The sequence below is a fragment of the Delphinus delphis genome, chromosome 1 (genome assembly GCF_949987515.2).
Source record: "Delphinus delphis chromosome 1, mDelDel1.2, whole genome shotgun sequence".
Taxonomy (NCBI): domain Eukaryota; kingdom Metazoa; phylum Chordata; class Mammalia; order Artiodactyla; family Delphinidae; genus Delphinus; species Delphinus delphis.
This window is the reverse complement of record NC_082683.1, coordinates 98,954,625-98,970,881: the sequence shown is the minus strand read 5'-3', so window position 1 is coordinate 98,970,881 and position 16,257 is coordinate 98,954,625. Positions and strand designations below refer to the sequence as shown.

Here is a 16,257-nt window from a genome sequence, read left to right as displayed (position 1 = left end):
TCCCACATGCCGCGGAGCGGCTGGGCCCGTGAGCCATGGCTGCTGAGCCTGCGCCTCCAGAACCTGTGCTCCTCAACGGGACAGGCCACAACAGTGAGAGGCCCGCGTACCGCAAAAAAAAAAATAGGTATTCCTATTAATAAAACATACTATTTGAAAGTACTTTGTGCATAACTTTCACCTAAAATAGTGAATAATTCCAAACATGTCAAATGTCCAAATGAAGACTGGCTTAGGACTGGCTAATAAACTATAGATCCATAAATAATAATATATTATTGGACTGATTCAGAGAAGCAGGTATATGAATTCTTAACCAATGTCTTCACTGGGTAACATTTCACTGTGCCATAAAAGTGATAACTAAAAAAAGAAGATAAATTGTATGGTGTAAGCTTATGTTTAAAACTAAAGTCAGAAGGGCATTCATGGCAATGTAAGCAGAATTTAATCATTACTAGATTCTTTGTTTTCTTCCTTAAAGTTTGTAAAAACAACTTAAGTATTTTATGTGCCTGAACTTCCAAATGTCCTAAGCATCTTTAAGTAGACTGTGGAAATACATCTGGCAATATACAGGTATCTAAATGATCAGAGTTACTAGTGATATGCAACACAGATACACTAATCTAAAAGTTCCACTGTGTAAAGCTAAGAATTAGTTACTAAAGTAAATGTAAATGTAAAAGAAAAATTTACAAATTGAGAAAAAACAATATAGATGTATACTTGAAATTATAATTAAGTGCTAGAATCAAGACAACTTGTCTATGACAACTTGTCTCTGTCCCCCTTCCCCTCCAAAAAACTCCCAAACCCTGCTGCTTCTGTCTTAGGAAAATGCATCAAAAACAGAAACCAGGCTTCCCTGGTGGCGCAGTGGTTGGGAGTCCACCTGCCGATGCAGGGGACACGAGTTCGTGCCTCGGTCCGGGAAGATCCCACATGCCGCGGAGCGGCTAGGCCTGTGAGCCATGGCTGCTGAGCCTGCGCGTCCGGAGCCTGTGCTCCACAACAAGAGAGGCCACAACAGTGAAGGGCCCGCGTACCACAAAAAAAAAAAAAAAAAAAAAAAGAAACCAAATGAAACTGGTACATTCATACATTGCTGGTGACAACATAAACTAGTGCTATCTGTTTGAAAACACCTGGTAGCACTTTTCAAGATCTACTAAATATAAAATCATGCTTTTGAATGAATTCATGAAAAAAAACTCACACTTTTTGATTCAGGAATCTTACTACTAGATATTTATTCTAAGGTTAATAATCTCCCTAAAAGGTAAAGGCCTACATTCATAAAGAAGCTATAATACAGACAGTATTTTAAATGATCATTTAAGAACACACTGAGGAAAAAAACTGCTTATGATATATTAAGTTGAAGAACACAAAATTTAAGCTACAATTACAATATAAAAATGTTAGAGAAGAATCTAAAGAAATGGAAATAGATATGCTAGTAGGAAAGCATTCTATTTAAATTTTTTTTTAATTCCGTTGTTAAGATAGTAAGTGCATAATATACAAAATATTAAAACAAAAATACAAACCACAGACAAAATCTTTCAGATCCACATTCAGGATGCTTTGCCCTGCTAGCCATTCAGGGTGTGCACAGCTTACATTCACAGAATGTTGAAAGTTATTATCAACCAGCCACTGAAGCAACCACTTCAAATGGCAGTCACAGAGCAAACTGCTTGTGTTCAGAATTCTGCAGAAACAAAAGGAAAAGAAGTGCCCTTTACTTTTCATTCCAAGTTTCTCCAGCATTAAAAGCTTACTACACAGGACGTCCCTGGTGGTGCAGTGGTTAAGAATCTGCCAGCCAATGCAGGGGACACGGTTCGAGCCCTGGTCCAGGAAGATCCCACATGCCACAGAGCAACTAAGCCCATGTGCCGCAACGACTGAAGCCCACGCACCTAGAGCCTGTGCTCCACAACAAGAGAAGCCACTGCAATGAGAAGCCAGCGCACCACAACGAAGAGTAGGCCCCGCTCCCTGCAACTAGAGAAAGCCCACGCGCGGCAACAAAGACTCAACACAGCCAAAAATAAATAAATTAAGAGGAAAAAAAAAGCTTACTACACACCTAAGCATTTTTCTTGCCAAAAAAATGTTTAACCTGGATCTAACCATGAAAAAACAAATTTAGACTGTCAGCCTTGTTTCCTCAAATACGACAGTGTCATGAAAGACACTAATAAAAGGGGTAGGGGGAATAAGGGTAAGGGATTTATTTTAGATTAAAGGAGACTAAAGAGTCATTACAACCAAATGTAAAGCGTGATCCTTCATTAAGAAAATATATATACACAAAGAACATTTTTGGACATTAGGGAAATCTCAGTATGGACTGCATATTAGATAATATTATTTTATCAATGTTAATTTCATTGGGTGTGATAATAGTGCTGTGGTTATATAAGAAAATAACCCTGCACAGGAAATACATGCTGAGATATTTTAGGAGTGAAGTGTCATGATGTCTGTAGCTTACTTTCGACTGGTTAAGCAAAATAATAAGTGTATGTATATACGTATATGAGTGTGTGTGGAAAGAGGGAGAGAGACAGGAGAGAAAGGGAAGGAATGAAGGAGGGAGGGAGAGCAACAGGTAACAAATTTAGCAAAGAGTTAACAATTGATGAATCCAGGTAAATGGCATATGGATGTTCATTGTACTGTCCTTTAAACTTTTGACGTTTAAAATTTTTCCCAGAGAAATTTGGGGAAGAGCTTACTATATATATTGGGACATAGAGACATCTTTGTTGTGGAGAGGGTATAATTATTTTCAAATTATTTCATCAAGACTAAAAACATTTCAGCCCTGTGGCAATGTGTACTGCAACCTAAACTAAGAACCACTGAAAAATGGTTTGTGGTTATAATAGGCCTATAAAATATACGTGAAAAGTCAGTGTTTTATTTTAATGACCCTTAAATGTCTCATCCACTTGGAAGTAGGGAAAGCAAGTGATTTTGACAACATTATAACCTGCTTTGCGTGCATCACCAAAATCCTCAAGTAATTTTAAAGTTTGGTATAAAAATACCTAAGATCTGATTCCAAAGAAGTTTCAAACAGTCTTTAAGGGTACCCCAAAAGCCATACTTTATCAAGGGCAATTTTAATTAAGCAGGCCAAAAGTTACCTTTTGCATTTCAGAATTCTTATGTTATATGCATTCATTCACCGAGAAATATTTGAGTCTACTATATGCCAGGCACTGTTCTAGGCTGTCGCACTACAGCTCTCACAAAGCTTATGTATTTAGAGCTAAGCAATAAACAAACAAATGCAAAGTATAGTGTCAGAAAGTTAAGTCCTGTCAAGAAAAACAAAGCTGGGCAGAGACATAGAGACAGCAGCTACCAGTTTAGATAAAGCAGTCAGGGAAAGATTCTTTGAAGAGATGGCATTTGGGCAAAGACCTGAAAGAATCGAGAGAGCAAATCACATGAAGATCTGAAATAAGAGTGTCACAGACAGAGGAAACTATGCACAAAGACCTTGAGGCAGATACTTAGTGTGCTTAGTGTGAAAAGCAAGGAGGCCACTGAAGCCAGAGCACAGAAAGTGAGGGGACAGTGACGGGAATGAGGTCAGAGAGATGGGCAAGAAGGACCAGGCCATGCAAGTGCTTTATAAACTAAGGAAAGAACCTGAGTTGTTTTTTTCCTATGTGTGCTGGGAAGACACCGGAAGGTTAAGAACAGAGGAATGATATGGTCTAACTTATGCTTTCTTAGATATAATATAAGTTACCTCGTGAGACATGGACTTACATCCTAATTCCACTACTTACCTTAGGCAAGATACTGAATGCCTCCAAAATCTCAGTTTCTATTCCTGGAAAGTGGGATTAAGAACACCTACCTCAAAAATTTTTTTAAATAAAGCATTTAGCATAGTGTCTGGCCACAGATACCACAAGATTCACATTAGTTCCCTTCACTTCTGTTTCTTTTGCATCTTTCCACCCTTCACATGCTAATGAACTCTGCTGTACCTAATGGAGTATATCCTGCATTCTCTCCGCAAGTATATGGATAGATATATACCAAATATCAACAGTGGTTGTCTTTTGAGTACTGGGGATTTGGGGTCTTTCTCTCCCTCTTGGTTTAACTATCTAATTTTCTACCATGATTACATAACTTTAATGCAGACAATTTTTAATTCATATTTGACTCTCCCACCTCCCCCCAATATTTATGCAAAGCACTGTGAAGGATACCAAAAAGTATTAAGAGATACTTTAATAAATGTTGATGTGAAATTCTGTATTATAAATACGACTTAAATTTAAAGTAACCAAAAGCAACTAAAACTTCCCAGTAAATAAGCTGCATTAGAGTTCCTGCATTAGCAGCTTGTTCAAACCGACTCAAAAAATCACCAAGTGACTCTCTGAAGAATGAAACTATGATATTTGCTTTCACCTATAAAAATTATATTTTAAACTGATTTCTCTTAACAAAAGTTAAAACTTTCTTGCTGGCCCTCAGATTATCACAACCAAAAAAAGGTAATACTGATATGCAGTAAGTTGTGCCTTTTCAAGTTAAAGTAAGCCTTAGGAGAAATAACTCAAAATATCTCAAGAGACCAAAAAAATAAATAAATAAATAAGCAAGCCACTTTAAAAATCTGGCAGACGACTTCCCTGGTGGCGCAGTGGTTAAGAATCCACCTGCCAATGCAGGGGACATAGGTTCGAGCCCTGGTCCGGGAAGATTCCACATGCCAAGGAGCAACTAAGCCTATGCGCCATGACTACTGAGCCTGCACTCTAGAGCCCGCGAGCCACAACTACTGAGCCCACGTGCCACAACTACTGAAGCCCGCGTGCCTAGAGCCCATGCTCCACAACAAGAGAAGCCACCGCAATGAGAAGCCCGCGCGCCACAACAAAGAGTAGCCCCCGCTCAACGCAACTAGAGAAAACCTGTGTGCAGCAATGAAGACCCAATGCAGCCAAAAATAAGTAAATAAATTTATTTTTTTAAAAATCTGGCAGAAAATAACAAAAGATGATCTCCATAACATTTTAACTTTTGTTATTATCTTAGTTATTCACCTTTTACTATATGCCAGGCTCTGTGTGGAGTATCTTCTCAAAACCCTCAAAAGCTTTCTAATGCACTTAGAGGGAAAAAAGTCCTAACTCCTCATGGCCTATTAGGCCCTACATGATCAGGCCTGTTTATGTCTCTGACCTCATCTCCTACCATTCTTTCCCTTGCTCTTGTCTTCCAGCCACATCAGTGTCTCTCCAGTTCTTCAAGCACAAAAAGCAAGCTCCTTCCTCAGGGCCTTTTCACTTGCTCTTCCCTGTGCCTGGAATGCCCTTCGCCCAGTATAAGATGGTTTGCCATTTCATCTCACTAAGGGCCTGGCTCAAAGGCTGTTATCTTCAGAAAAGCCTTCCCTCACTACTTCAAGATAGCAATCCCTGTACGCTGTACACCTTTGACCCAGCTTTTTCTTCAGAACATTTATTATCTGGTTTACTATTTATCTTCCTAACAGAATTTTGTAATATGCTATGAAGATAGAGACTTTGTCTTGTTCACTACTGTGTTTTTAGCATTTAGAACACTACCTTACATAGCAGATGACAATAAACATTTCTTCCATAAACAAATTATCTCATTTTATCTTCACATAAGCCTGAGGGTGGTGCTCTTCCCATACTGAGAAGGGAAACTGAGTCCTAGGCTAAACACACAGTTGTAAAGAATGGGGCAAGAATCTAAACCGAGGCAATTTGAACTCACATACTTCCAGTGCAACTCAAACTATATGTGGAGAAGGACCAGTTTTTTAAATTCCCAATCTGTTATAGATCAATACTTTTATAAAATTCAACAGAAGTGTCACAGTAAGGTCAAATTGTTCTATAAGTTTCTAAAAAGCTTGCTCTGAATTTCTGTCCTTCTCTCGTCATGAATCAGCTCTGGTCCACAGACCTCCCTTTGAATAGCCTTCAGGCAAGGCAAGGTAAGTTGATATAGCCCGTTGATTCTTACCAGTGGCTCAATATCCGAATCACCAGAGTTTGAAATTAAGAGCAACGCCCAACTAACCAACCCACCCCTGGGAAATCCCCCCTGGGAAATAAGAACAGTTTTTTTAAATCATGAATGAAAAAACGTTAAAATGATATGTATTTTTCTATCATAACTATTCAACAGTTTTGGAACATTTTAGTAGTTTGAACAGATTAGAGACATCCTCTGTGACCATTATACTGAAAGTGCTAGATCACCTCCAAAAATTACATAATACCTTAATTGTAACTCATCCCAAGAGAACACATGTCTCCAACAGTCCAGAAGGGAAGAGGGGAATAAAAAAGGAACAGTAGGGTAAACATAAAGCATAAGCCGCGTTGCTAAGGTCTCTTTAACTATATGCATCAGCAACACAGGAAAAAAACAGAAGGTCTTGGAGCCACACACTCTGGGCTTTTCAATGTTATTTTTAAATTACATCCAGTCACTAAAATAACTGAATGTTAACACTTTCTTTTTTCCTGCCTGAATTGTGTGCTTTGGGAAACATCTGGGTCATATTCATCACACTTTAAGCACAAGCGTGGATAATGATCTAATTAGTGACAAAAAAGACTTAAGTTACGTACAGTTCTTTCAAGCGGGTCTGGGAAAAAGCATTTTCTTGGATAGACATTATAGCATTGTTGTTCAAATCTCTGAAATGAAGAGAAATGAAACATTACCAGTCACCATTTCTACAATTAAGTTATATAAACACTTTAAATGGTCATGAAAACCTCTGCTAAGAGCAAAGATTATTTATATACTGAGCAAAATGGCTGAAAAATACTTACAGATGCTCAAGGGATTCAAGACCAATGAATGCTTTCTTTGTAATTGACTTAATCTGATTTCCTTGTAAGATTCTGAAATATAAACAGACCTTTCTAATAAAGCTCTCCACTAAACAAAATTAAATTCATTAAAATAAACATTTACCTATAACGAGTGAAAATAAGCCTAACATGCATTCTTAAGAAAGTTGTGAACCTTCATTATTAACCAGTGTGAAGCACAGAATAAATGTGTCTATTAAGATGTCAGCGCTCAGTGAGGTATCTATAAACAACCATCCTGACCACAGATACACCTGTAGTTTTCATATAATAAACTGGATTACATTCCCAGTTTCTCCCTTCTCAGCAAAAGATCATCCAGTCAAAGAAACTCAGACAAGTGTGAAGTCTGGGAGACATTCTTATGGGAGAAGACCTAAAATCTTGCTTGAGAGAATCCTCTCTTGCTAAATTACCCATAAATCTCACATGATTAAACAGATCATGGTTCAATTCTGGTTTCAGTGCATTTCTTTTACTTAAATCAAAATTTTAGTTCCATAAATAACTTCTCTTTAAGTGACACTAAGAATGTTCTTTCAGAAAGTGCCCCACCACAAAAAAAACAAAATGAAAAACAAACCGAAAAACAAAAACCTTAATAAACAATGAAGCTTCTTCCTTTAGTGGGTGAACCAGAAGGCTCAGACTTTCTAGCCACAGCAAATAGACACAATCCAATCACATTTACAATTGGTTCTTTAAAATATACCTTCATAGACATACATAAATATCATAAATACATACAATTTAGTGAGACTTGTGAGTCCAGCAAAGGCTTCACTAGCATCTTCTATGGCCCATGAAATTTCGTTGTTTCTTAAGTTTCTACAAAAATGTCAGGGATAGACAGGTTATGTTAGTCAACATGACCATTACACCATCAGGCATCATCCTGACATAGCAATGCTAATTTTAATTTTGATCCGTACAGTAAAGGTTAGGTTATTTATGATAAACACTCAACTCTTCTTTTTAAAGAATACCTGAGATAAGCATGTAAGAACTAATTCTCGTAAGCTAAGAATTAAGCCGACCTTGATAAATAAATTAAGCAACCTGCTAAGAGTATTAATCTTCCTAGCTAATAGCCCGTAATTGTGTTAGCATATTAAAAATTATAGTCAGGGCCCTAAAAAGAGGAGGATTTCAAGATGCAGGGGGTATGGCTTACAAATCTTATTTCAGACTAATGGGATTTTGGGGTGATCCAAGCCTTCCCCTGAGCCCTTAAATCTAAAATGGCTGACAAAAAGTAATGTCAATACAGAGCTCAACAGCTCTTCAGAGCTTCACAGCTCAACAGCAATTAAACATGCCCCCCGGAAAGTAAGAATGATATACCCATGTGCTAGAGTGATCACTCTGTTTTCTTTAAAAGGAAAAGTATGGATCTTTTAAAATCCACTGTTCCATTCTCAGACGAAATGCAATTGCACCACACCATGTCATCATGGAAGAAATACCAGTTAAAGATATTTAATCACTTTTGCTTCCTTAAGTCATCTCATAATAAAGCACAAAGTTTTTTGCTTTATAAGACATATGTAGGGCTTCCCTGGTGGCGCAGTGGTTGAGAGTCCGCCTGTCGATGCAGGGGACATGGGTTCGTGCCCCGGTCTGGGAAGATCCCACATGCTGCGGAGCGGCTAGGCCCGTGAGCCATAGCCGCTGAGTCTGCGCGTCCGGAGCCTGTGCTCCGCAACGGGAGAGACCACAACAGTGAGGGGCCCGCGTACCGCAAAAAAAAAAAAAAAAAAAAAGACATGTGTAAAGTTATGTGAATAACAGTAAGGAGATAGGAGATCACTCTTCCCATTTAGCTATGTCTTTACCTGAAGTGAAAGCTAAGAAAGATCATTTTATTTTACTAAAGAATAAACACTGAAACAACCGATGGCTCAACTCTACAGGACTTTTCCCTCTCCTCTACAGAACACCATAAATAGAACTCACTCACCAAAGGGAGTAAGAAGTATATCTACTCTGGCAAGAGCATTGATCTAAAGCCGGAATATCTCAGATCTGTTCCTAATTCTGCCTTAACTATTTTTGTAGCATTAGATAATCATTTACGTCTGCAATTACTTTCCTAAACTTTAATGCTAAAAGTAATAATCAGTGGTGTACTAAAAGAACCTGTCTGCCATCCCGTGCACTGCCAAAAGACTACAGCTGCATCTAATATAAATTCCTGAGTTTGCACTGATCTAATTTAACCTCTGATAAGGTAGAAAAGAGAAAAATTTTTTAAAAAAAGGAAATCACTTTTACTTTTTCAAGGCCAAATCTAAAGGAGGACTACTTCATTAAGTTAAAAACAAAAGAAAAAACATCAAACACACACAGGTGCACACACAGACACCTTCACAAAATTATCATGCTTTCTTTGTCACTTATGGTTAGGTCCCAAAGTTGGAACCTGCCTCTTTTCTGAGACCATTTATCAACTAAACCTGATGACCAAAAAGTTCCCTATTCAGGAACCTTAAGAATCTACAAATTCTACTAATTACTCTTTTTCTCTTATTCTGCTCTATGTTTGAGATTACTATATTTCATTAAAATACCTCTTCATTCAATTATATTCCATGATCAGGGTAAAACATTCAACTTACAGAACAACAGAAGTTTAGAGTTGAAACTGCCTTTTGCAACCATCTAATCCTATATCCATCCTTCACTGGACATAAAAAAAAAAAAAAAAAAAAAAAAACCAGGAAAGGCTAAGTAATTTTGTCCATCTGACAGTAAAATGAAAAGCACATGAGGGACTTCCCTGCTGGCGCAGTGATTAAGCATCCGCCTGCCAATGCAGGGGACATGGGTTCGAGCCCTGGTCCGGGAAGATCCCACATACTGTGGAGCAACTAAGCCCATACGCCACGACTACTGAGCCTGCGCTCTAGAGCAAGCCCACGGCAACTACTGAGCCCAAGTGCCACAACTACTGAAGCCCACACGCCTAGAGCCCACGCTCCGCAACAAGAGAAGTCACCACAATGAGGAGCCCGTGCACCGCAACAAACAGTAGCTCCCGCTCACAGCAGCTAGAGAAAGCCTGCATGCAGCAACAAAGACCCAACAGAGCCAAAAATACATAAATAATAAATAAATAAATAAATTTATTTTTTTTTTAAAAAGCACATGAGCTTTAGCATAAAAAAGACCTGGGAAAAGACCTGGGTTCTAATCCTGGCCCAAACATTTACAAGGTATATGACTTTAAACAAATCATTTAATCTCTCTGAACCTCAGTCCCCCAGTATGGAAAAGAGCAATAATATCCCAGTACTCTGAATGCACCTGGCACATATCAGATCATTAATAAATGTTAGTTTTATTTGTCCAAAGTCATGCAGCAAACTGGTAACAGTGAAGAGGTTTCCTGCCAGAGCTGTTCCCACTATATGTCCTGCATCCTTTTGAATGAGAAGTGGTAGATCTGGTATACTACTGGTAGTTCTAGGTCAGAGGAGTAAGAAAATGTGCATTCCTGACACTAGCAACTGTGTTTTATTCCACAGTAACTGGCACAATAAGAGATGCTTTGTTGTTTAGTTAACTCAGAATTAAAGTACAAACTGAAATGGCTAGAGATACATAAAATTTACATATAGGGATAGAGATAAGCAAGACTGTCTTGCCCCAAGGCATAGGAGAGAAGAACTGCAAAATATTAACATACATAATACGTACACTGATTAGCTGTTTTGCTTTAGTGCTTTAAAAAAATTAGTTAAAAAAAAAAAATCCCCAAAAAGGAGAGATATACTTACAGTGTCTGAAGATTGGAAAGAAACCTAAATACACCATCAGCAATGTGAGTGACTCTGTTGTCCCCTAAGTTCAATCTCTCCAGTAAGCTCAGACCCACAAAGGCAGATTCATCCAGGCGGGTCAACTGGTTATAGGACAAATCACTAAAAACAAGAAACATGGAAGGTAAAAAATTCACTCTCTTCTAGTTCAACTTTCATATTCTTATTCTACTTACATGATAAATTTAGGGCTTTCAAACTTCTAATAAAGAGGGATATTAGATCTCATTACTGGCCATGGGAATGACTTATTCAATCTGCTCTAGTCTCACAGCTTCCACTGAAATGCCATCTCACACTTACAGTTCAGACAGTCTTTGGCAGAACTCCCATGCATCAGGGCTGATTCTTTCAACAGCATTCTGGCTCACATAGAGCTGTTGTAACATTCGCAAGCCATACAACCACCCCTTGTTCACTTCTGTAAGGTTATTATGCTCCAGTTCTCTGCAGAATTAAAGAAAGGAGGGAATATGTTTCAAAACAAGGCATGCAGGACTTCCCTGGTGGCACAGTGGTTAAGAATCCGCCTGCCAATGCAGGGGACACGGGTTCGAGCCCTGGTCCAGGAAGATCCCACATGCTGCAGAGCAACTACGCCCGTGCACAACTACTGAGCCTGTGCTCTAGAGCCTGTGAGCCACAGCTACTGAAGACCACATGCCTAGAGCCCGTGCTCCGCAACAAGAGAAGCCACCGCAATGAGAAGCCTGCACACCACAACGAAGAGTAGCCCCCACTCACCACAACTAGAGAAAGCCCGCGTGCAGCAACAAAGACCTAACGCAGCCAAAAATAAACAAAATTAAATCTTTAAGAAAAAAAAAAACAACGAGGCATGCAATGAGAAGATTCCAAAAATCTTCATTAAGTCTTGCACAGAGAGGCATATACCATTGCTCAACCCAAGTGAGCAGACAAATTCTATTCATAAATATGTACATGTTTCTTAAGATTTAGTGCAAGAAGCCTGTAAGACTCTCTAAAATATCTTATCTATAAAATCAACTCACCAAGAGATATAGTATACCTGTTCTGGATAAATCCTAATAATTTTCATCAGTCAAACATTAAGGGAATATAAACTTTTCAGATGAAATGTTTGGAAGAATGATGACAAAAATACCAGTTAGATAACAAAGCTTAAATCTTAATTTATTTCACATAAGAGAAGGGAGGAAGAGCTAAAATACTTTGTTATAATTAAAGCTACTATCCTAGCTGTTCGGCACTGAAAAGCCCCAGACTCCCTTCCTAACAATCTCCTATTCTAGTTCATAGTACTTACAATTCTTCCATGTTATCCAAGCCAAAAAAAGCTCCATCCTTGAGTTTGCTAATTCCATTCCGCTGCATTTTCAAAGATCTTAAGGAGTCTAGACCTTGGAATGTGAGACCTTCCACAACTTTAATCCTGTTTCTCTTAAGTTCCCTTTAACAGAAATAGTTTTACAGTCAAAAAATTGGTTTGCTGATTTGCCCTAATAATAATAAAAAGAAACAGACATATAAGAAAAAACAATCTTCTTATAATCCATCTATTTAGTTACTCACAAGAATTGGAGGTGAGGTAGCTTGAAGATCTTGGGTGGAATCATGCTAATTCTATTCCTGTTTAACTTTACCACTAACAAGGAACTTGACAAATTATCGAAGCAACCAGCCTCCAAGATGGTTATCCTATTATTGCTCAAATTCCTAAAATGAATAAGATAACAACAAAAAAAATTCAGTGAAACTAAACATTCTACCACTGTAAAGCTGCCTCAAGTCTATGACTAAGCCCCAGCTCTACCACTTAGCAACCGTATGCAACTTTACAAATCATTTAACTGCTTTGTTTCTTCAAGTACAAAATAAGGATAATACCTACTTCATTTGGGTTGAAACAGTATATGTGAATGTGCTTTGTAAACTGTAAAACACTAGCACTCACGCTAATTATCACCACCATTACACAGGTTAAGCACTGTTTAACAAACTACTCCCATTTACCTTTTACATGACTGTTAGTAAAACATAATCCAGAATTAAATCTCAAAAATTACCCTGGATACTTAATATTTTCTGAAAATAGTGTACTCTTTAAGGGAAGAAAAAAAAACAAAAAAATCTAACCTAGGTTTGTTTCACATAAGCATATCAAAATCACAATAAATAAGACATATCTGGGAAGATAAATATCAATGAATAATAAACATGCACTTCAAATTAAATCTAGTTTAAACTCTATTTTACTTACAGGTATTTAAGCTGCATTCGAGGAAATGAAGATGTCTTGACTTCTGATATTATATTTGAGCTGAGATCTAAACTCTCGAGAGCAGGGTAAAACTGGAACGCTTCTGCATTTATTTCTGGGATTACATTATGGACTCTATAAAACAAAGATTATATTAAAGCTATTGCCAGTGATCCACCCTAAACCACAAAAATGTTAAATAATTAGGATCAACAACAAGGGTACCTAAAACAAAAACAAAAAAAACTGTGTACTATGCATAATTTAAGTAAAAGACCTGAAATTTTATTTACTTACAATGAGAGAAGAGTAATATTAGTGGTTGGTTCTCCAAAATATGGAATTTCAGTTAGCTCATTATAATTCATTTTCCTGAGTAGGGGGAAAAATAGATATAAAAATTTAGTGAGGGAAATGCTACCTCGAGTTCTAGTTTCTGGCTAGTACATATTCTTTAGGATAAATGCCAAATCTGAAAAAAGCCTATGACCCAGAATGAGTTAGACTAAATATTTTCTACTGAGAAATTAGAGATTTTAATAAAAAAATGTTTTCATGGTATAGGTCTATGATTTGATACCAATATTAGAAAGGTTAGGAAATATTTTGCACATTAAATATTTTTAATCCCAGCAAGGTTATTTGAATAGTTACTATTATGACTGCTAATTTAAGTCCTTCTTAAACAAAGAATAATTCATATCTCTCTATATATATTTATTTATAATAAATAAAATAAATTTATATATAAGTTAATTAAATAAATTTTTAAAATACACACGCACACACACATTTTTTTGTTACTCAAAGTTAGGGAAAGTTGCTTGAGACCACAGACCTAAAAGATTATCTCAATTGTTTTAGTAGCAAATCTAATGCAATCACATTTCACCAACCTGTTTTTCAATCACTGAACAACCTCAACAATCTAGAATACAGAAAAGAAGCCAGAAGTAAAAGGCCTCCAAGTAATCAACTGAAGTTACAAAGTCCATGTAATAAATAATAAGGCCATGCACTTCCCACTAAGCATTTTCCTTTCCTCAGGACCTACGCTTTCAGCTAATAAGCTTGTCAATTGTTCATTCAGTCCACAGCAGATTAGGGGCAGCCAATTTGAGGCAGGGAAGGAGAGAATGCAGAACAAATGAGAGCACAAAGTACCCCTTGTCAGAAAGAAATTCAAAAGAAAAATTCATCTGAGGATTCTGAGGGTGTTTAGTATAGAGGTAAACAGGCCTCAACAGTTGTGCCTCTGGGAATACCACAATGCAATAACTGATATTAATAATATTTTAGAAACTTCTCTCCAGAAACTACATAATAATACATCTCAGTACTAAAAGAAAAACTTCAATGAAGAGGAAAACTGAATTATATTAACTACCATATTCCAGGTGATACCAAAAATATTGTATTTCATATAAACCTACTTCAGACATGATGCTTCCACCTTAGACAAGTCAAAACATTAAAAAAAAAAAAATTTACACAATACAGAGTTTCACTGGCTGAAACTCTGGCAAAAAATAAAATAAAATATATTCACTCTGAAGAGGGGAAATCTTATTTTAGGCCCCAAGGAAGTAGAACAGTATTTCTACGCAGTTTACAACTTGAAATCACCAATGCAATGGCATAATACCCAGAGAGTTTGTGATACTAACAAAGCCAAAGACAAGTTTAGGCTTTTAAACATGTTTTAATCTAAAGTTTTCTTTCCTTCAATTTTTTGACATTTTTGCATTAAACATCCTGAAATTCATAATTCATCAAATCACCTCAAAGAATTTAATGTAAGTTTAAATAAATAAAAATAACTTACACTTCTTGTAATGTTTGAGATTCCAAGCTTATGTTCCAGTTAGACAACCGATTATGACTCAAATCCCTAAATGGAGGATAAGAGATCATTCTTAGTTTAGCCCTAGAAAGCACACTTAAAGGAAAAAAAAAAAACAAAAATAGGAATCTAAATGCCCTATCAAATGTGAATTTAAGTAGTACAGATAAAAAGAAATGTTTATAATGTATGAATAAAAATTTATGTAGATTTCAAAATAGCTCTTTTACTTTCTCCTTTTTATAAGGGTTTTTTGTTTTTGTTTTTACTAAGAAATACATTCACATGGTTCAATAATCAAAAAGTATAAAAGGATATACAGTAAAAAGTCTCCCACCCTTGTCTCCAGCCATCCAATTTCCCTCCCCAACAGCAACAAGTGAAAATATACCATTTCTTTTACAGCCTGTCAGATACTTTATGCATGTACCAGAAAAGTTTTACACAAATGGTAGAATAATTTACACATTATTTTGCCCTTTGGTTTTTTCACTTAACATATCTTGTAGATCATTCCACAGAGGTATTATGGTTTCTTTATCCCTTCCAGTGATTATGTTACACTTTATTATAATGCAGTATGCTTCACATACTTTTGAAAGAAATATATACTTTTAAAGTAACATAATATAAAGTAATATATACTTTTAAAGTAATATATACTTTACATAATATATAATACATATTACACTTTAGCTGTAGATAAACTTGAAGATGGATTAGATTTCACAAGTCAAGACAGTGAGCTTATGTATTAGAATTGGGGTTGACCACATCCTTGATAGAGATGTAGTCTTCCTTAAAAGCAAAAAAAGCAATCTAGCTTCAGGGAAGGGAAATTCATCTCACTCCAAGTTACGTTAATGATGATGGTGGTGGTGGCGGCAGCAGCTAACATTTATTAAGTGCCAGGCACTCTTCTATGCACTTTATACATATAAATCTGCCTAAGTCCACACAACAACTTTATGAGGCAAATACCAGAAACAGACAGAGATTAATAATTTGTCAATCCAAGGTCACACAGCTAATAAGTGAGGAAGTCAAAAATTTGAAATTCCATCTCACTTCTAGTGAGTAGTTTATTAGATACAGCACAGATTTCACTCAAATTAGTCATGAGTCTAAATATTTTAATAGGCTTAAAAATTCACCTTGCTGCTTTCTGGCATCTTTTCAAGACTGAGGTGGAATCTAGCCCACACAAGCTGTCTGCCCAAGAGATGTATTACACATTACAATATGGCTAGCAATAGGGATACACTAGAGAAACATTACAGATCACTTTATCTCACTGTACCACCACGGGCAGTTGACAGATGCATGCAGTTTTGAACACTGTCTCTATCACAGCACAATTTGTTCTCAGCTAGTTTCATGTCTGTCCATCTGTAAAACCTAGCCACTTTCATTTAAGAGCTTAATTTACACCATAATATAACT

At 36.8% G+C, this 16,257-nt stretch overlaps 1 protein-coding gene across 2 annotated transcripts in view; it reads right to left on the bottom strand.

Moving 5' to 3' along the window:
• LRIG2 (leucine rich repeats and immunoglobulin like domains 2) overlaps positions 1-16,257 on the bottom strand; it is a 61,121-nt gene that overhangs the window by 14,758 nt on the left and 30,106 nt on the right. For both annotated transcript variants that reach the window (XM_060027456.1, XM_060027462.1), the window contains 11 exons: positions 14,797-14,862; positions 13,269-13,343; positions 12,972-13,106; positions 12,284-12,427; positions 12,018-12,161; positions 11,033-11,176; positions 10,688-10,831; positions 7,656-7,736; positions 6,867-6,938; positions 6,660-6,728; positions 1,554-1,717 (listed from right to left, as the gene is read on the bottom strand). In XM_060027456.1, coding sequence (XP_059883439.1) covers positions 1,554-1,717; positions 6,660-6,728; positions 6,867-6,938; positions 7,656-7,736; positions 10,688-10,831; positions 11,033-11,176; positions 12,018-12,161; positions 12,284-12,427; positions 12,972-13,106; positions 13,269-13,343; positions 14,797-14,862 — 1,238 coding nt within the window. The remainder of the gene's footprint in view (positions 1-1,553; positions 1,718-6,659; positions 6,729-6,866; positions 6,939-7,655; positions 7,737-10,687; positions 10,832-11,032; positions 11,177-12,017; positions 12,162-12,283; positions 12,428-12,971; positions 13,107-13,268; positions 13,344-14,796; positions 14,863-16,257) is intronic.